This window comes from Zea mays, chromosome 1 (genome assembly GCF_902167145.1).
Source record: "Zea mays cultivar B73 chromosome 1, Zm-B73-REFERENCE-NAM-5.0, whole genome shotgun sequence".
In the NCBI taxonomy this organism is placed as follows: Eukaryota; Viridiplantae; Streptophyta; class Magnoliopsida; order Poales; family Poaceae; genus Zea; species Zea mays.
Window position 1 is genome coordinate 4,848,274 of NC_050096.1, and position 20,743 is coordinate 4,869,016.

Genomic DNA, 20,743 nt, shown 5'->3' on the forward strand with positions numbered 1-20,743 from the left:
GCATTGGTGCTGTGGGGTTCCGTTGCGCGGTGCCGTGCAACTGCAACCTTCTGGCCTGAGCTGCTGTCTCTCTGGCAGTGGCAGGCTGCAAGCCCACCCCATCTCTGCGTGCGTCTGCGTCTCGCCGTGCATGTCCTCTCTGCTGTCGTCGTTGCCGCCGGACCCGTCCGTCTGCAGCGCATGCGCATGCGTCTCTCTGGGAGGAGGAGGAGGAGAGGACGGACAGGCTTTGCCCCATCGGGTGTGCCGTTGCTGCCGTGTACAGATGCACTCTCCTGTCCTGGGCGTGCCAGGCTGAGCGGCGCGGCGCAGACCACGCCGCACTGGCACAGGCCTACAGTAGCGTATGCGGCTGCGACTGCGACTCTGCGACGAGCGAGCAAGGGGCCGCGCGCCGCTGCTCGATCGGCCATGGCGGCCGGTCAAAGCGCCCATGCCATCATTGCCAGCCAACTGGTACGGTACCTGGTGCGAAAAGGTTTTGCCCCGATCCATCCATCCATCCTCCTCTGCTTCCTGCCCCGCGCGGCGCCGAGCGTCGTGGATGACCGTGCCGGTCCGCGCGCTCCGAATCGCAGAATCATTCTCGGCGTGCTGCCCCGCCCGCACCAAAAGAAGCTGTCGTGGCGTAGCCGCGGCCGCCTTTGCGTGTGCGGTGCAGCCTGTAGCTAATAGCTGTAACCTGCCGCGCGTGGCGCTGGCAGGCACTGCGTACGCCGTGCTCGGGCGGGTGCAGGTCACTGCGTTGTTTGTTTCCTTTCCCCCACCGGCGCGCTCGGCGCTTTCGCTCTCTCGGTCTCGGCACGGCGATGATCGGACCGGAGCATTCACGGTCGGCCGCCGGCGGCGTCGGGTCGGCGTGGCACGTCGAAACAGAACGGAGGGCGTACCGTTCGTTATTAATGCGGCAGCGGGCGCACGTACGCATGAGTTTGACACGACACGAGGGCCGATAGACGATCGCTGCCTGCCTGTCAGCGGTCAGCCTGTGTGATTCCGCGTACGGAGTAGAGTACGTGCGTGAAGTCACCCACATGTCTATGTGTGCAGCGGCAGCGGCAGCGCCTGCTTCCTCGTGTGCCCGCCATTAATGGCCTGCCGCCGTGCTACAGAGTCCACGACTTCAGATCTTTTCATCTCCTCTTTTCTTCGGTGTGCAAGTAAATAAAGAGCTTCTTATGACTCTCTTTATCCTAGGTTAACACTAGTCATTTTGTGAATCAAAACTTCTTATGACTCTTTATCCTAATACCTTTCGAACCGAGCTGCTCCTTGGTATGGAGCAACTCCTTCACAAGTCTCAACTATCTTCAGAACCAAATACTACCTAAGATGCTTGTGCTAGTTTGTTTAAGTATCATTCAAAAGGCCATATACTTTAGTCCAGATTATTTTAATGCGAATATAGCCATACTTTAGGCCCTGTTTGATCTCACCGGATTTCTAAAATATAGTTCTTCACATTATCCGAGACTATCCAAGTCGAAGGGTAGATACTAGGATTATTTCTTGCGGCCGCTCCGTTTGATTACTCTTCTAGATTCTTTCATATCGCGTGGAACTAAACGGGGCCTCAGGACATGTACAAGGCATGTACAACTCTAAGACACCAGTTCTGTTTTCTAAATATAAGAGACAAATAAAAGACTATATGATACAAAAATCTGAGACTCTATATCATCAATGCAGCTAAAAGATAACGTGTATAGAAAATCGTGAAAAGACAAACTTTTCACAAAGGGTATGTCTTTTATATTTTTTTAACTTAGACTTTTAGAGACCCCCTCAAGTACATGCCCTTATTAGGATGCCAAAGCACCATGGCTTCGCTGGCCTCAAATGGGGCGGGCGGCGCACGCATGCACGGTGCATCGCTACACGACTCGCTGTCCGGCTGCCGCGCCTGCGCATGCTTCCGTGCCAGATGTGACCTGGCACCGGCAGATGAAAAGCGAAAGGCCGGGCGCAGTCAGGCACAGGCTGCCAGCAGTCGACCCCTCGATCACCCGCGCCGCCCAGAGAGGCCGTGACGAGGCGCTGCTGCAAGATGGAGACGACACGAGACAACGAAGCCGTACTGGCAGCTTCGTAAGCATCATCATCATCATCATGTGAGCGATTTGTGCAGCGATCGCCGGCGCCGCCCAGCGGTAAGCGGTCGTGCTACGGACGCTGTCTCTGCATACCCAGTTTCGCCGAGGACCGTGCCCGCTGCGGCTGTGGCCCCTGACTCCCTGACACTGAGGCCCTGGCCCTGTCCCTGCGCGTTTGGACTGTTCGTACGGAATTTTTTGAGGGTGGCCTGTTCGTACAGATGCCATGGCAGCCCTGTCTGTGATTGTGGTTGTGGTTGTGGTAGTGGCTGCGATGGTACCGTCTCACTCTCAACCTTCATAGTAGAGATGGCAATGGGTATAAACCCGCTGGGTTTTGTCGTCCCAAACTCGTACCCGTGAAAAATATCTATGCCCATTAAAAAACCCTTTCCCATGACGGGTTTGAGATTTTGTCCAAACCCGTACCCATCGGGTTAGCGGGTACCCATGGGTTACCCGCGGGTTTCATCTCCAATATACTTGTTCTTCTCATAATCAATAAGTATCGTAATGATTAATGGTATCATGATCCAAAATCTGTGTAATGAACAACGAGTTCATGATTTGGTATAAAAATTATTAGTAGAGAGAATGAAATACAAATAATAAGTTGTATAATTAAGTGATCTTGCACTAAGTTATCCATCCACCACATATATAACACTAGTAAAAACTATAATAGCAAGCAAGCAACACTCTCACCGACTATTGATACATTCACCAATTGATAAAAGTATGAAGTAAATAAGGAATAACAAGTTTGTTGTTCGTTTATAAAATAAAATGACAATATGCACTAGGTTTGGTCGGGTTTAAAAAACTCACGGGTTCACGGGTTTGGGTACTATAGGAACAAACCCGTACCCATAAACCCGCCGGGTATAGATTTATACCCATTAACAAACTTATGTGTATAAAAATTGACCAAAACCCGTACCCTAATGGAGTAAAAACCCACCGGGTTTCAGGTTTCGGGTACCCATTGCCATCTCTACTTCAGAGCTCCATCACCATCAACAACAGAACAAATGGTCCCCATACGAGATGACCGTAACATGGGCTAGGCCAGAAACCAGTCTCTCTCTTCTCCTTCATGGGCTGGGCCAGCGCGCCGACCCCATTGCGGAACCAGCCCAATCTAGTTGCACACTGCCGCTATGAATTCGTTTCATCGCGGACGACCGGACGTGTCCGTCAAGTCTTCCTGCGCCGTCCTCCGCGCCGGTAGTCACCCATACCCGATCGTAAACCCCGCGTGGAGGCCGCCGGGGACGGGAAGCAGGAGCCGTCGGCGTGCCAGGCGTCGACGTTTCGCTGAGCTGGCGGAGGCGTGCGACGCCATCCCCCACGTGCTCCAAGGTACTGCTATCCCACTCGGCATCGTCCGGTGCACGCGGCTGCGGACTCTCAATTCGGCGCCGGCCTTGGTTTTCGCAGGGAAGGACCTGATCGCGCTGGCGCAGACGGGTCCGGGAACACGGGCGCGTTCGTGCTGCCCATCGTGCAGAAGCTGCTAAGCAACCGTCAGGCTGATCAGCCTTTCTTCGCTTGCGTGCTCAGGCCAACCGGTATTTAATTTCGAGTGTCCGTGGTTGCTATTGCTACTCAGAGATCTAGCGATTCAGATTGCGAGGAGCAGTTTCAGGCGCTCGGGTCAGCTACTGGTCTGCCTTGCTCAGTGGTGAGCGTTATCAATGCAATTATGCAAGCGTCTAAATGTATACGCGAATGCATTTTTTGGCTGCCAGCGTCTGAATGTGGCAAATCGTGACGCATCGATACAGCTGTCAGCGTCTGCATTTGTGGATGCCTTGGTTCTAGCTGACATTTAATTCTTTCACCAGCTTGTTGGAAATGGATCGGGTGCAACAAGTGCTACCCATTAGCAAACGTCCACATATTGTGGTTAGTATCATACATTTCCTGGTTTTCTCTACTTATTCCAAGCTAAAGTTCCTCTCCGCATTTATATAGCGAAACATGTTTTTGACGACTCTTAAGTACGTTCCCAACCTGCTGTGTTACTTCGAAATGTATACATTAAAATAAATTACTTCTAAAAAGCTACCACAGTTGGTCGGCATCCTTATCAAATCAAATCCTCCTTCTAATTGACCTCTTGGAGAGAGCCATTGCAATAAGCCTGAGAACTACTTTATAAACCAGTAGCGACAACTATAGCAGATGTGATTCTCTTTGGCTCTTTTATACTTCCATGACACTGAAATTTGTTGTATGTTATTATTTATATAACTGAAATACCCTGTTTAATTTGATTTTATTTCACATATTGTTGTGTTAACCTTCTCCGTAATACTTCCTTCAAAACTTGAAAATCACTCCAACTATTATTAAACAAAATCGATAAATATAGAAGACCCTGTTTATGGAGAGGAGCAAATATTAATGGAAAGAAACCATCAATGGCAGCATGGAAACTAGTAACAAGACCAAAAAGCGAAGGAGACTTGGGTGTGCTCAACATTTCGGTACATAATGAGGCATTCTTAATGAAGAATCTGCATAAATTCTTTAACAGGCACAACATCCCTCGGGTTCAGTTACTCTGGAGTCTGGAACCACTATTACACTATTACCGAGGGGGGCTGTATCTAGACTAAAAAGGCAAATAATAGTCTCCTGTGACTTGGAAATAATCATTCTGATGGGTGTGGATGATGTTCCGCTGCCTGAAAGTTGCATGCAGAAGGATTTTTCAAACAAGAGCTACTATTGGTTATTCACAAGGCTGGGAGTAAGTTTGATACTATTGTTCCACAATGGCTATCGCAAAATGGCTTGTAATCCTCTTAGTTTCCTCCTGTTGCTGTACTTTCTCTAACTTTATGTTTTATCAATAAAAACACAGTAGGGGACATTCCCCTCCCATATCACTCCAAAAAAAAACTTCCTTCAAAACTTAGGTTGGAACTCCTGGCCATCTTTTGGACCATTTGATAGAGACTAAATGTTTTAGTCTTAAGAAAATCAAGTATTTGGTATGTATTCATTTTTTATCTAAGTAAAAAAGTCTCAGGGTGTATGTTGCATTTTTTGCTAGATACTTCCTTGGGGTGAAACTCCTGTCTATCTTTTGGACCATTTGACAGAGACTAAAGGTTTTTAGTCTCAAGAAAATCAAGTATATGGTATGTATTCATTTTTCTTATCCAAGTAAAAATTCTCAAGGTGTACGTTGTAATTTTTTTGCTAGATACTTCCTTGGGGTGAAAGCCCTGGCCGTTCTTTGAGCCATTTGATAGAGACTAAAGGTTTGTCTTAAGAAAATCAAATGTTTGATATGGATTCATTTTTATTATCTAAGTAAAAAGTCTCAGGATGCATGTTCTGTTTTTTTTTTCTAGTTTCTTAGGTTGGAACTCCTGGCCGTCTTTTGGACCATTTGACAGAGACTAAAGGTTTTAGTGTTAAGGAAGTCAAGTATTTGGTTTTCATTTGTATCTTATGATTTTTGTTTCCTAGATACTTCCTAGGTCTAGAACCCGATATAATCCTAGCATAGTACCGAGTCAAGGCATCTTTAAGTCTGACTAACTTTATATAGGAAGGTACCAATATTTATGATACCATATAAGTATCATTAGCTGTAGATAGCACTTAATCTTTGTGCAGATCAGGGAGGGAGCGGCATTTTTGTGCATGTACTCCAATGAAAACTAGTGCACAATGTCGACTCTTTAGTACCTCGAGAAAATATTGAGACATTTTTAATCCTTGTACTTTGATCATTTACTTTTAATCAATTACATTCAATTATTTACTGCTAGAATTAACATGACAGTATACGATTGAAACCTGTATGCAAAAAAAATTCTTAGATACAAAGGGTGAAATGGACTCATTAATAGGCATTAATTTATACAAGATATTTTAGAGAAACTCAATTCACTCTTTTGATCATCTTGGTCCTTTCACATATAATCTCAAAATGGGCACTGGTGGTGCCAGCAAAAACAAACTACAAGAGGACCTTTTCCTTCTTAACAAGGATTGGAGGATCAACATCGATGCCCATGTTAGCGGCGGTGCCAGCGATGATCCTCATAGCAGAGTCGATGCTCTTGCAGTTCAAGTCCGGCAACTTCTCTTGAGCTATTGCACGCACTTGATCCACTGTTACCTTTCCCACCTTCTGCCGTTGTGGCTCTTTTGAACCTTTTTCGACACCTACAAGAACCAGGATTCAGAAAATAAGGTAAGGAACCATTGTGGCTCTCTCGAGCCATTTTCTGTAGCCAAGAGCAATTCTAAGAGACTCTCTATATTCTTTTTAATCTATATAAATAAAGTTTTTTTTTAAAAAAAAACCCTCCAGCAGTTTATCTAAATGACTATCCAAATATAGATATATTCTATTTCAGGTTTCTCGCTAGCCAAATATAGAGTGCAAACTAGATATAGGAAAGCGGTCGGAGATTGAAAAGATATAGAAAGCAGTTTTTATGTAAATGATTCTTCAAATGATAATTTAGAGAGAAATTTAGAAAGACTCTTGGAGATGCTCTAAGGATGAGGATTCATAATCATAAAATAAGATAAGGTACCATTTGCTGGTTAAATGGAAAAGAGAACATATGCTCGAAACATAGAAAGCTGGCTGTCAGACACCAGCATATGTATTTAATTGCAGGTGCTGATGCTGTGGCACATTCATTCAATTCTTTGCAGCCGATATATAGTTCATGGACTTACCTTAATACTCGACCTGCAGGGTTAAGACAAAAAACAACCGAGACCAGGGCCATATCTTAGATCTATGCTTTGGCTAGGAAAAGACAAGGGGATTTTTTAACCCTAGTTTGAAACTCGCTCATGAAATTCGCTCACACGTAAGTCAAGTTCAGGACTTGAGAAGTGCTACTTAAACCAGGACTCGAAAAGTGCTACTCAAACCACATAACCAAGTCAGCTAGAGGCCCTTTCGTGACTTACCTTAACACTCAAACAAATACTTGCATATACCAACCAGTTGAGACTTAGAATAGAAATAAACAACAATTATTTTATTTAATTGTATTAACCAGGATTAGAAACCTCTAACTATAACAAATATAACTTAGACTCGAATAAATTTCCTCTTCTCTAAAAGAAACTTATTTATGTACGCTGTATATCCAAAATATTTGAATTGTTGCAGAAGTTTATGAGAAAAGGAAATGGGATGCTAGAGCTGAAATAGAAATACCAAGTTACTGTTACACCCATACTGAGTCATTGCGCAACTGTCGACTGCTCTAAACTAGATTGAGCTGCAATCGCATTCGTTTCTGTTATACCAACATATGCCAAAAACAATATGGATTGTCTGAACTTAATAATATCTAGCAGAGTTAGACATTGGATGGCTAATCCAATGTGAAGAACCAACATATGCCAAAAACAATATTGGATTGCTGGAGGGTATTCATTTCCTTCATGTTGTGTTTCTTTTATAGATGCATTGGGTAATTTGATGAATGCGTCAGAAAACTCTGAAGAATAGATCCAAGCTAATGTACAGGGTGTGCACCTGCAGCCTTGAGTAGCAGGACTGAAGCCGGAGGGGTCTTCAAGACGAAGGTAAAGCTCTTATCCTGCAAAATGCGAAGCAAAGTAACCAGCATTATGACAACCATAACAGCAATCGATTCTCGCTTCTGCCCAAAGTAGGACGGACAGCATTAGTCTCACTCACATCAAACACGGTGATCTCGACGGGGATGATGTAGCCGGGCTTGTCGGCCGTCTTGGCATTGTACTCCTTGCAGAACGCCATGATGTTGACTCCCTTGGCACCGAGCGCCGGGCCGACGGGCGGCGCCGGCGTCGCCTTGCCGGCCTCGAGCGCCAGCTTTATAAGGCCCACCACTGCAGGACAAGGAAGAGGTTAGGCGCAAGAAACGTCATCCCTGATGAGCCAGGAAAGGAATGCGGACGCCACGGGCCTAGAGAGGCACAAACCTTTCTTGGGCTTGCCTCCCGGCTTGGGAGGCGCCATGGCCCTGACGGCAAGCGTCCGCCGCGAGGAGGGGCCGGCGGCGGGCGTGGGAGCCAGCGGCCGGAGAAAGGACGCGGGGGCTCCGAGGAACGGGGAGGAGAGCTTCCTAGTGGGAGCGTGGGATGGGCGGCCTTGGAGGGATAAGGAGGTGGTGGCCATGGCTGTGTTCATCGCGGCGCGGGGGAGGAGGGGAGCCGGGAGCGGGAGATAAGCAGCGCCGCGAAGGAGCCGGGAACCTCTGCTGCCTGCCCCCTATCTAATCCGCTGACGAGGGGCAAGGCACTCCCCTCGTTGATACGCTTTCTCATAAGGAAAACGTACTTCATTTCTAAGGACGCCTGACACGTACTTCATTACAATAAGATTCAGGCCCTCGGGAATTTCAGAGGAACTGAGGAAGCATACATGAATCTTATAGAAATTAATTTATTTACAAGAAAAAACATAGTAAACGGGAAAAAATTCCCTGAAATCGTATTCCTACGTTTTTATGCGAAAACAACTGATTTTATAAAATTTCTCTGAAATTCCTGCATTTCAAAGGGACTTTATCAAGCTCACATTTCTGATTTAGGACAGTGAAATGACCACCTTACTTAAGGAATCTTTCCAGATATTTTTCTCTTGGTGAGAAGATTGATGGTGCACATGCACAAGCACGAGCGTTTGTTCGAGGAAAAAAATTGGACAGCAAGACGGCTCCTGCATCTGCTTCTCTCGAGTCATTTCCAGTTCAGTTTTGATTTTTTAGATAATGGATAATTATATCCGTCTTTGACCTCGTTAGGAGGATAGGGCTAAATTATTACAAGACCAGCAACTATCTGCCACAAGAAGAGGAACAAACCTCCCATACTAACAACGGCGAAACAAAAGGATAGATAGTTTGGTTACAGCACAATCCTATTTATAAACCTACATCCACTACGGGCGTAAATCCCCATTCCCACCATTTCTAATCGATGAAAGGCTGCCATTATCTTTCTCTTTCCATTATTTTTTCTCTTTCCGATTGGCTTTTCTTGAACATGATCGAGAGCCTAAGCCAACATGTTCCCTTAAAGAGCACATGTAAGAAAGTTAGCAAAGGAACATTACCAAAAACTAAATCATTCATACTAATCTAGATAGCCTAGCACAGAACTGACATACATGTAATTATCAGTTTTCTAGTTCTAGAGTTCACACCCAGAAGCCAATTCCCGAAAACATGGCAGATTGACCGAGGTGGTCTCAACCCAAAACACCAGAAAATGAGTCGCCACATATTGTTGGCAAAATGACATTGGAAGAATAAGTGTTGAATCGTTTCATCACTATCACGAAACACAAAATTTTTTTATTATCATGTCAATTCTGTTTAGCAAAGTTGTCTTTAGTAAGTATCACTCTACGAAGTAGGTACCATACAAATTTTTTTATCTTCAACGACAATTTTAATTTCCACAGAACTTTGTGATGGAAGACATAAACATTGTTAATCATAGTCCCATACATCGATTGAATAGTAAATTGCCCCGACATAGTTAAATTCTAACTAAAGTAATCCTTCTCAGTATTTAATCGAACATGTACAAGACAATGAATAAGGTTATACCATAAAACTAAGTCATGTCCCACCAAAGCTCTACATAAATATATATTCAGTGGCATTGAACTAAAGACGCTAGCCATTATGACACTTTTGTGTCGGACAATTTGGTATAAGGATGGATATTGCACCATGAGGAGTTGAATGCCTAACCATTTATCTTTCCAAAACCTGATTTGTTCACCAATTTAAGGAAAACATCCTTAACTCTCATGAGTCCAAACCAAAAGTGCGAGTCTCCTGACTTATGCGAAACTTTAGATAGAGTTTATTTCTTTAGATGTTTCTTTTTCACAATAGATTTTGCCACATGCCATCCTCATTAATCAGTTTGAAAAGCCACATGCTTAGCAAACATTTATTTTGCAAGTCAATATTCTAAATCCCTAAACCCTCGATATCCTTTGGTTGGCAAAGAATGTTCCATTTAGCAAGCCTATATTTCCTCTTATGGGATTCGCCTTGCCAAAAAAACCTAGATCGAAAGTAGTCTATTCTCTACAGAATTACCCTAAAGACTTCAAAAAAGACAACATAAACATAGTCAAGCTCGTAAGAACAAAAGTTAATCAACACTAGACGACCACCCACCGACATAAGTTTTTCTTTCCAACTACTTAGTTTCTTCTCAAACTTATCTTAAATGATTTTACAATCGCTATTTATAAGCTTCCTAAAATGCATAGGGATCCCAAGATATCTAAAAGGATATTCCCCACATTTGCACCCAAAGAAATTAATATATTGAACCTCAACGTCTCTGGCCTGACCAAAACAGAATAACTCACTTTTGTAATAGTCAATCCTTAGGCCTGAAACTTGCTCAAAAACACATAAAAGTTTTATGTTTCTGCTTTTTCCAAATTGTGGTCCATAAAGATCAGAGTGTCGTGAGCATATTGTAAAATGGATAGCCCGCCATCAATTAAATGGAGAATAAGACCATCATCTTTTCTCGATTAATTAAAATCTATAGCATATTTACTACAATATTGAAAAGAATTGGAGATGATGGTCTCTTTGACGTAAACGTTTTTTTGTCGAGAAATTATCCCCCACCTAATCGTTAACTTTTATCCCCACATGACCACCAGCCATCATCGAATTTATCAAGAACACCATTTGCTAGAAAAATCTTTCCCCCGTAATGTTTGTTGCACAAAAGGCCATTTCACTTTGTCATACGCCTTTTCAAGGTCTATCTTAAGAATATACAACTATCTAATCCGCTGGCGAGGGGCAAGTTGTTCCCCTCGTTCATACGCTTTCTCACAAGGAAAATGTACTTTAGTTCAGGACAATAAGATTTAGGCCCTCTTTAGAACGTGGGGATTTTAGAGAAATCATACATCAATTTTATAGAAATCAATTCATTTTAGATAAAACACAAGAAACAGAAAAAAAAATCTCTCGTTCCACGCTGAAAATCCAATTTCATGTGTTTTTAGGCGAAAACGAACTGATTTAGGCCTTGTTTGGATTTGGGGTGATTAGTCACTTTTAGTTTAAAAAAACAAACAGGGTGTACTTTAGTTCTTTTGTCATTAAAGTGCCAAGGGTGACTAAAAGAGACTAAATTAGGATTTTCACCTCACTTGCCCTCTTTTTTTTCTCCATCAGACATCCAGTAATTAATACGGATAATATAGCCATTATTTATAATAATTAATACTCTTTAGTCAGATTTAGTCACTGAAACCAAACGGGGTACTTTAGTGACTCACTAAAGTTTAGCCAAATAATTAAATAAACCAAAAGGGGCCTTAAAACAGTGAAATGACCATTTTATTTAAGGAACCTTTCCGTATTTTTTCTCTTGTTGAGAAGATTGATGGTGCACATGCAGTCATATACTCATATGCACAAGCACAAGCGTTGGTTCGAGAAAAAAATTTTGGACAGGAGAAGCAAGCAATCAGAATCAGCAAGACGGCTCCGGCATGTCTTCTCTACCGTGTCATTTCGTCAAGAAATATCCAGTTCAATTTTAATGCCCGAGCTATTTCGGTTCTCACACTTGAAAATTCACTCACCTTTTCCAAAAGTGCAAAATCTTTCGGGGGATGCCGAACCGCAGACTGCGCAATGCTGATGAAAGATGATGGCAGCACCGGAATATCCGCAAGAGTTACATGTAAATTGCTTGTCATATTCAACACTGATGATTTCATTCTAAAATCCGAAAACAGGGATTTGGACATGATAGCTTAGCCAACCTTCCACGAGTGAAAAAAGTTTTATGCTCTGGATGTCGATATTGAAGAGGAACAAATTAAATTAGGTTGAATACTAAATCAGACATGATATTAAAATAAGATGTAATTCCAATTCTATTGTTTGGATATCACTGATTTGGAGTTTAGAATTGTGTGGTCTAATTCCACACAATACCAAGTGGTGATGCTTTGTCTTGGGAGATGGAGTTTTAAGTTATAGTCCAATTCCAAAGAATTGGACGTCTGATTTCAAATCTCATTTGCACGTACCTAACAACATTGATTCTAATTCCCAATTTTATGCTCCAATATCTACATCCAAACAAGATATTATTATTATACACATAAAGTACAAACAAATGTTGCTCAAGTCTGGTAACAAACATTTCGAAATGAAACTGATCAGCATAATCCACAATCCCGGTATTTACTACTGAAAAATCTCAGCACTGCAGTTATGTAAGAAAAAGCGAATCAACGAAGGAAAAACAACACAGCAATTCAGGCACTCATATTCTATTTTCGATTTTGAAGGAATCCACAACAGTATGCAGCCTATCCTTCATCTTTTCCCACCTCCTCTCGTTTGCTCCAGTGGTCAATGTGTAAAATTTGCCTGCAGCATCCCACTCACAATTAGTAGAAAACATTAGATGGCAGTGACCAGTGACGGCATTTGGACAGTTTTTCCAGTTACCACAAGGTCCAGGGTAGTACAATATATCACATCTTACTGACGGAGACGATCACGGGTGGCAGATCATACCATTTGCAATTACAATAGCACCAAGTGCATGTCTGGTGTAGTTTGGAGCCTGAGCTGTGAACTCAAAAGTGTAGTAAGCCCTCCCATCAACATCATTCTGCATCAGAAAACACATCTTGTAATTTTAGCAACATAAGTACCAAAATATATCTTTCAAGAACAGAATAGCATGGCCAATTTGAAGAACATGATGTTCTGCAAATAACAAAAACTGATTCTAATATACAAATGGGAGAACTACTAGCTAATTTATGGTGGTATCTATATGTTTTATCTGTCATATTGCCGCCTGTACTTTCAAGTTGGTAACTGGCTACGTAATCTTTTATTAGCTCAGCATACCAGCTGAAACTTGGAAACCAGGCAACAAATTTCAATACATGTTGTAGGTGGAAACCATTCATTAGTACATTTGCTATTTTCAGAGAGTAGCTGTTCAGCTTACTGCTCAACCTAAATAAAATGGACTCAGAGAGATTCGTCAATCAGCACCAACTAAGCTCATTCCGTCTTTTATAATTCTGTCCACGTAAACCAATCGGCATGCGTGAATGAACTTATTTAAAGAACCATGCTATGTCACAAATCATCATTCCCCGATCCTCAAAGATTTGACACGCACTGGTGTCCATGAATATTAACAGGAATAGTTAGGCCAAGCATGGAAAATTGGACGGAAGGCACACCTCTTTCGCCTCAATTAACTTTGTCTTCTGTGTTGATGGTGCCAAAACCTTTTTAATCAGAGCCTCGGCAACCTGACAAACAGGAGTTAAAACATCAAAATTGGACCTTTTTCCACTAGATACCTATGGACTATCCAAGTTTATTTATGGAAAAGAGAATAGTAAACCTTATCCGGAGGACCAAGATCACGGATATCCTCCTTGCTAGTTGGAATAGAGTTGACGCTCACACTCTCGAGAGGCTCTATCACATCTTTGTACACCTTGTCTTGCCCTTGCACAGCCACTTCCTGGATAGGATAACGTGGTCAGCCTCACACACGTCAAGATAAAATACATCGCGCAGCCAGTCTCTTCAATCAACCGAGCACGGTAATACAAGAAGTGTTTGTCAGTTGTCACCTCCCATCCGAACGGGTAGAGGAAAGAGTAGCCAGCCTTCTTGTCGACGACGGGCAGGAACCCTTTCTTAGCCTCTGCTGCGACTATACCAGATCAGAAGCGCACTCAGAGGCGCAGTTTTGACCAAATAAACCATTCACACTGCAAGCTCGTCTCCCACTGACACTGAGCGGCCAGTGCACATCAAAGCGCCAGCAACGCTGCATAAAGCGAAGAGGTAAATTACTCACATGCCGCCGGATTAGGCCGGGAGAGGAACGCGGCGGCACCGGCAACCAGCACACGCCGCCGTACGGAGCAGACCGCCTCCTCTGCGTCAGGCAGGGCACACAGCAACGTCGGTAAAGCGAGACGCCATAGAGGTGCAAAGGGGAGGGAGGGAGGGAGACGCAATCCTGCTCAGGAGAAGCGGCGGCGGGGGTACCAACCGTTGTCAAGCAGCCGCGGCGGCGCGGGGCCGCAGGCGGCAGCGACGGGCGCGACGGCGCAATGCCGCTTGCGCAGCGACGGGCCACCGGCCCCAAGTCGGCGTGCGACGGCCGCTGGAGAGGAGCACGGCGCGCGGAGGCAGGCGGCGGGCACGGCCGTTGCCATGTGAGGCGTCGGGAAGGAGGATGGGGCGGAAGCGAATCGAGGCGACGAAAAGCTTGCGGACCCCGTGCGACGAGTAGGATTTCGCTCCCTTTCTGGTCCACACGACGCGCCAGCCGACCGGATGCGCGAGTTTGGAAACTGGACGGGCGGCGCCGGCGCGGGGCCTGTTCCTGTTCTCAGCAGCCACCGCGAATTTGGCCCATCACGGGGGGCGGGCTGGACAGGAGCAGGCCCATTTATGGAAGGAATCGGCCTGTTTTGTGTTTCCACACCGTATGTGACAAAAAAAAAGTAATATATGGGCTGTACTGACAAAAAGTATTGAAACAAGCCCACATGGGCAGAGAGATTATTTGGAGGGGGAGCTGATGAGGGGTACAGACAGACAGTTTCTGATGCAGTCGGCAAGTTCCATTCTAGTAACAAACAAACTAGTACCGAAAAGCTAAAATGAAAGAGAAGCATCCAAAATACTCCTAGGAGGTCGGGGTCCTGAAGAGCTCGAGGCAGTGCTCCTGGTCCAGGTTCCTGCTCCAGAACTTGGCGTAGTACTCGGCGTAGGTGTAGTCCCTGTAGACGGCGGGCGTGCCGTCGGTGAGGAGCCTGGCGGCGGGGCCGATGCGCGCGTCGTTGCAGGGGCAGAGGAACGACGCCACCGACATCCTCGGCCTGTCGGCGTTGACGACGGCGCGGTGCCACACGCTCCTGTACCTGCCGTTGCTCAGCGCCTGTGCAGGTGCAGTGCAGTAGTGGAGGCCAGGGGCAGAGAGGAGGTGAGAGGGTGGGAATAATGGGAGAGCGAGACAAGAGCACGTCACCTGCAGCTGGTCCCCGATGTTGACGACGAGCGCGCCGGGCCGCGGGTTCACGGCGATCCAGCGGCCGTCCTTGAGCACCTGCAGGCCGGCCACCTGCTGGTCCATGAGCAGGATGGTGAGCGCGTTGGGGTCCGTGTGCGCGGGCAGCCCGTACGTGAGCTCCGGCGCCGGGCACCTCGGGTAGAAGTTCACCGCCATGTGCTGCTCCTGCTCGCCCAGCGCCTCCTTGATGTACGCTCCGTCCAGGCCCAGGCCCTCGGAGATGGCGACGTACAGCCTGAACCCCAGCTCCCGGACCGCACTGCAGTACGCGCTCACGGTCCTCCTGTACGTGCGTGTGACAGTGTCAGTACCACCACACACACACACAAAGCTGTTACTCGTGATGCATGCATGCATAAATACATGCGTGTTGCATGTGTGTGTTAAAATTCGCTCCTTTAAACTTAAGAACTCTAGCACTTCAAGCGTGATGAATTTAGCCTTCTGTTTAGAGATCTAAGATTTTAAAGGAACAAGAACCACGCACGCCCTTGTCCTTTAGTACCAAGTTAGCAAGCGTGGTGTCGTCGACGTACTGTCCTCGTCCCGTCCGCCTCGTCGTCTGCACGCTTGCAGTCATTTTCTTTCATGTCATCGGGGACACGAGATCACACGTGCTATTCTATCCTAGGCTTTTCTGCACTGCATCCGAGCTGTGTGTTGCGCTCTCTCTCACTCTCATCGTCTTGTCTCTTGGTGGCCGCCGCCCCGGTTTCTTTAACTCTAGTCGGTTCCACTTCCACATCTGGTGGTACCTAGCAATATCGTTTTGGGGGCTCACTTCACCTAAATGACATTGTCATATAAATCTAATTATATAGATGGAGGCTAACTAGTAGTGGTACAGAACACTAATAAGTTAAATCCAAAACCTTAAACTGAAGGTATAAGATCTAATTTAAACAAAGATTCAAACTTGTGACGTCTGATATCATATTAAGTTTCATGCACTAGCCAACTTAATTCAAAAGCTTAAGCTTAAGTAGTTAATACACTTATACACTTCAACAAAACAGGAAGACGAGTTTATTAAGCCTAATTAATATATGATTAACTCATGTAATGCTACAGTAAATATTTAATAATCATTGCTTATTTAGGCTTGATAAATTTGTTCGTCGCCTAGTTTTCACCTATGTACAGACTATATTTATTACTCGTAATTAGTATTCAAACTTTAGATGTGATATAGACTAAACTTAGTCATCAAAACCAAACACTAACTCTGGCTCTAAGGTTGTTTGTAATTGTAGGGGAAAAAACTAGCATGTGTAGCCCGGCTAACAGTCGAGTCGCGTTGTAAAAGAATATGTCCATCTCCAGCAGCAGGTGCATGCAAACACGGAATAAAGAGAGAAAGATCATCGGTCTATATGGAAAATTTGGAAAACAGAGAGCACCCGGATTTTAAGTAGACACGGAGACATTTTAGTATCCACATTCGAGCTCTGTTGGAGAGTAGCTCATTTTCCCGCAAGCGGGACACGATAGGGTCCTATTGGACGACACACACTAATGTCATTTTCAATGAGAGTTTCATGAAAGATTCCATTTTATTGCATTAATTATTATGCCACATAGGATTTTTTATGACATGGCTATATTTATTATAAAATATGTGAAATTAGTTTCATTATCATATAACTATGCCAACATATTTCTAATGTATTGCAAAGCGCGTGAAACCACTGTTGAGAGCAATTTTGTTTCATCTCCATCTATTTAATCTATTCCTATGGGTTATTTAGCCTGTGAAATTGTCATGAAAATCTTCATTAAGAGAGTATATTTCATTCTTTATTTATTCTTATTTTTATTAATATGGCAACATTGGAAATAGTGTAACGAAACTACCACTTAGAATGATCTAAAACTCTCCAACGTTCCAACGCCTTATGGAGCTTCTCCCCCTCACACCTACTCATGTACGCGGTCACACCTCCCCCCTCGATCTCTTCTCGGTAAGAGTTAGTTTGGGAGTCTAAATACTGGAGGTGATTGGAGGAGCTAACATACACTCCTTATTCAAAATTGAATAAGGGCTAGTTTAGAAACTCGAATCCCCCTCGGGATTGAAGAAGATTGGAGAGGAAATTAGTTCATTTCTACCTCAATCCCCTCCAATCCCGAAGGGAATTTAAGGTTCCCAATGTAGCCCTAAGGAGGGGATTTTAGTCCCTCAAATCCTCTCCGGTTTTGTGGCTCCTAAACTAGCTCTAAGAGAAAATTTTAACCTATGGAGAGGGAGCTTTTAATCTCCCCCTCTCCAACAATAATAATTATAAAATTAATTATTTTGGGTTTAATTAGTAGATAATAATATGTATTGCGGTAGTATAAATATAGTATGATTTTTTTAAAACTCTAAAAACTCATGCATTAAAGTCAAATAGCTTCTTTAAAGGTTAAAGGATGAGCTCAATGTGAGGAATGGTTGGAGATGAGTTGAGATAGGGAGAAATTAGTTAAGGGGAAGATATTTAAACATGAATAAAAAGTATGAATGATGGGATTTGGGATGGAGAATGGTTGGAGTTAGCCTAAGAGTTTGTTTGGGAATATAATTTTTCAAGTTTGAAGACAGCACTATGGTATTTAAGCATACCATAATATTTTAGGCTAAAAGATGGTTGAGTAAAATATAGAAACTCTATATTTTAAATCATAGTTTTATTAATACCGTAATATTTTTGGGTCTAAAAAACTTTAGTATGGAATAAAGTTTTTTTGTTAACACATTGCTACAGCTTACTCTTTCTCCTTCTCTACTATACTGCAACCACAGTATTGTTGTTTCATGACATTCGATAAACCGTTCTATTAAAAAGCAATAGGCCCTAAGCAGCGGGCAGAAAAGCCAAAGTTTGAGAGAGTCCTGCTCCCGGACGTGCTCTTCAGAAAACAGACAAACAAGTTGGTTGGTCTCTCTCCCTCTCTTCTGATCGGTAACCTCAGCAGATGCGGCTATAGCATTTTCTCTCTCCTCATATTTTTCTTTTACTGTAGCTCAACAACACCCTTCCCTCGCCCCGGCCGGCCAGCTGCGTTATATGTGACGCAAGGTCGACGACGATGACTCACGACTCGCCATGCATGCTGATGTCAGTTCTTGGCTTCTCTTTTAATTGTAGAAATTTGCTTGTTTTGTTGTCACACGGATAGAATCGTATGACTATTTCGATACTTCTAGTCTATCTAGGCGACAAAAGAAAAGAGTCAATGGGTCATCTCTCTCTACTCTTATGTTTTATAGATGTATTGGAATTAACTGTCTTCATCGTATTTTCTATGATCTGGTTTGATTATTCTAATTTCATGTAAATTGAAGTGTATTAAATTAGATTGTCATAGATGTTGATTTGTTGTGAATTTAAACCGACCTAATAGCACTTAATTTATATAGATTAACGGTGAAACGAACAAGGTCTTAGAGTTTATTCGGTTTGATGATAATCCATATTGATTAGGTGAGATTAAGTCGGTTTAAATTTATAATAAGTTAAAAGCCACCTCAATACATCTCAATCATCTCTAATCTGTATAATCTCAATCCCCTCTAATCTGCATAGAATAAAAATAATCGAATAAAATCTTAGTCTTTTTTAAACTCTACTCCATAAACAGCACGCTCTAACAGTATAGATGGTCTGGTGAGGACGGTCTAATAGTATAGTAGCGGAGCAGAGTACTAGTGAGGTGTGATGCTGGGGTAGGAAGCAGAGGCAGATATAGATAGTGGTACCTGAAGGATGGTGGGTTGTCCGGCCAGTCGGGGACGTACTGCTCCAGCGGGTGGCAGTGCAGGCGGAGGTAGTCCCGCCAGTTGTGCACCGTCTCCTTGCGCACGTTGAAGCTGGTGGACAGCCGCATCTTCTTGGCCGGGTCGTCGGAGTACAGCTTGGCCTTCTCCTCCGCGGGGAGCCGGAAGAATTCGTACGCCACCGACATCATCGCCGCCGTCAGCTGCTCCGGCACCCCGTGGTTGAGCAACTGCGCACGTGCGGGGGTCGGACGAGAGGGTCGGAATTGTGTTTGTTTATGTTCACCAAAATCAGTCGCACATATCGTACGCCGACCGGAACGACGCCGGCGGGACGGGGGCAGTCGGTAGGTAGTTTTGGTTTAATTTGGCCGTCTGACGAGCTGTGTGCCCACCTGGAAGAAGCCGTGGGTGCGGCACGCCTCGGCGACCCTGGCGACGACGGCTTCGCGGTCGGGGTCGGCGAGGTCCACCACGGGGATCTCCGCGTCGGGGACGACCTCGCGCAGGCGCGGCCGCTGCGTCTCCGGCCGGACGTAGCTGTCCGGCAGCCTGTCGTGGTCAGCCGTAGAGATGAGATGCTCTGCCATGCCCGCCGCCGCCGCTCTAGCTCTAGATCACTTCCAGCTCCCGGCGCCGCGTCTGCTCTGTCTCACTCTCACCTAGCTAGGCCGCGTGCTGCTCCATGCTCTGCCCATATGTCCAAATCCAAATAAATAGACACGCAGACGCAACATGATCGACCGACGACGAGCAGGGAGCAGCGAAGTAGAGGCAGCGGCCTGGCATCCGATCGAGCTGACCCGTGGGGCCGGGCGAGGCCTCGAGATCCGTGCCCCCCCCCCCCCCCCCCCCCCCCCCCCCCCCCCCCTCATCAGTTGACCGAGCCGTCGTCAGCGACGTGGGGCCACGGCGACGTCAGGACACTGACGACAGCAGCGGCGTTTGGCCGGTTCTCGTCCACTATGCGTCGCGTGATGTGAGCGGCCGCCTACACGAGCGTTCGCCGCGTGCCCGAACTGAAGCTGAAGCTGAAGCTACCACTGCGCTGTGAAAGCTGCCCGAGCATGGCGGATTCACGCACCTGTACTCGAAACAGATGTCAAGCGTACTCGAAACAGATGTCAGCAAGCGTGGGATGCTTCATTGTGGTCTTTCTTTCCCTTTTCTTTTCTTTTCTTTTCTTTTTTTTCCATCCTCCTAAATTCAGGCCGAAAGGTAGGGGACGACATGTATTACAGGTCCACCTTCCATACATTCTGCTGCCATGCCTTGTAGGACCAAAACATTGTTGTAATAAAGTTGCCATTTGAAAATCTTATCAAAGCTATGATCACAAATACAGTCACAATCATTACATTTATATTGTATCATATCATATCGTATCATACCAGTAGGTCTACGAATAAAAACTTCAATGCAGCGAAATTCGGTGGAGCCTGGCCACCTCCAATTCGGGTCTTCGGATTCGCATGGACGCTCGCATGATAGGGATGAAAACGGTCGGAAACGATATTTATTCGGTAATCAGTTTTTTCTTTGATTGTGAATAAATAGGATATAGAATATACAATACAAATTTGTATTCTTATTTTTAATATCCAACTTGTTAAGATTCATAAAAGGTAAACCTCAAATTCATCCTACATTTTCTCAAATAATAGATATAAACTTCGGTATGGATTCGGAAACAAATTCGGTAAATTTTTCAACTTTTTGTGTTGTAGAGAACAAATAATACATAAAACAACTTATATAATATTTTATTCATATT

General features: G+C 44.6%; 2 protein-coding genes and 1 long non-coding RNA gene across 5 annotated transcripts; 1 reads left to right on the top strand and 2 right to left on the bottom strand.

The window, feature by feature from the left end:
- The first annotated feature begins 3,253 nt into the window (after positions 1–3,253).
- LOC103631105 (uncharacterized) lies at positions 3,254–5,828 on the top strand. 3 transcript variants are annotated; one of them, XR_002265436.2, is made up of 7 exons: positions 3,254–3,455; positions 3,534–3,777; positions 3,941–4,001; positions 4,636–4,851; positions 5,158–5,215; positions 5,311–5,368; positions 5,462–5,828. It is a non-coding gene; the product is annotated as an uncharacterized lncRNA (long non-coding RNA). The 3 variants fall into 3 exon arrangements; XR_004852553.1 differs by having other exon boundaries at positions 4,527–4,851; positions 5,158–5,368; XR_002265433.2 differs by having other exon boundaries at positions 5,158–5,368.
- A 106-nt stretch (positions 5,829–5,934) lies between these two features.
- LOC100285173 (50S ribosomal protein L11, chloroplastic-like) lies at positions 5,935–8,392 on the bottom strand. Its single transcript, NM_001158067.1, has 4 exons — positions 8,058–8,392; positions 7,792–7,964; positions 7,627–7,690; positions 5,935–6,284 (listed from the first exon to the last, which is right to left on the bottom strand). The coding sequence occupies exons 1-4, from the start codon at positions 8,263–8,265 to the stop codon at positions 6,076–6,078; spliced, it is 654 nt and encodes a 217-aa protein (NP_001151539.1). The 5' UTR covers positions 8,266–8,392; the 3' UTR covers positions 5,935–6,075.
- Positions 8,393–12,214: 3,822 nt separating this feature from the next.
- LOC100281199 (chloroplast oxygen-evolving complex/thylakoid lumenal 25.6kDa protein) lies at positions 12,215–14,428 on the bottom strand. The gene is made up of 7 exons (NM_001154118.2): positions 14,184–14,428; positions 13,986–14,066; positions 13,756–13,838; positions 13,521–13,643; positions 13,354–13,425; positions 12,668–12,764; positions 12,215–12,517 (listed from the first exon to the last, which is right to left on the bottom strand). Exons 1-7 carry the CDS (start codon positions 14,347–14,349, stop codon positions 12,411–12,413), a joined length of 729 nt encoding a protein of 242 aa, NP_001147590.1. The 5' UTR covers positions 14,350–14,428; the 3' UTR covers positions 12,215–12,410.
- Positions 14,429–20,743: the final 6,315 nt, after the last annotated feature.

Bases quoted from the DNA above. Each gene is read 5' to 3' on its own strand.
- LOC100281199 (NM_001154118.2), bottom strand. From the start codon at position 14,349: ATGGCAACGGCCGTGCCCGCCGCCTGCCTCCGCGCGCCGTGCTCCTCT. The intron at 13,644-13,755 runs GTGACAACTGAC...TATCCTATCCAG, and splicing joins TCTACCCGTTCGGATGGGAG to GAAGTGGCTGTGCAAGGGCA. The intron at 12,765-13,353 runs GTGTGCCTTCCG...TTTCTGATGCAG, and splicing joins AGTTAATTGAGGCGAAAGAG to AATGATGTTGATGGGAGGGC.
- LOC100285173 (NM_001158067.1), bottom strand. From the start codon at position 8,265: ATGAACACAGCCATGGCCACCACCTCCTTATCCCTCCAAGGCCGCCCA. The intron at 7,965-8,057 runs GTTTGTGCCTCT...CTTGTCCTGCAG, and splicing joins GGGAGGCAAGCCCAAGAAAG to TGGTGGGCCTTATAAAGCTG. The intron at 7,691-7,791 runs GTGAGTGAGACT...CGCATTTTGCAG, and splicing joins TCGAGATCACCGTGTTTGAT to GATAAGAGCTTTACCTTCGT.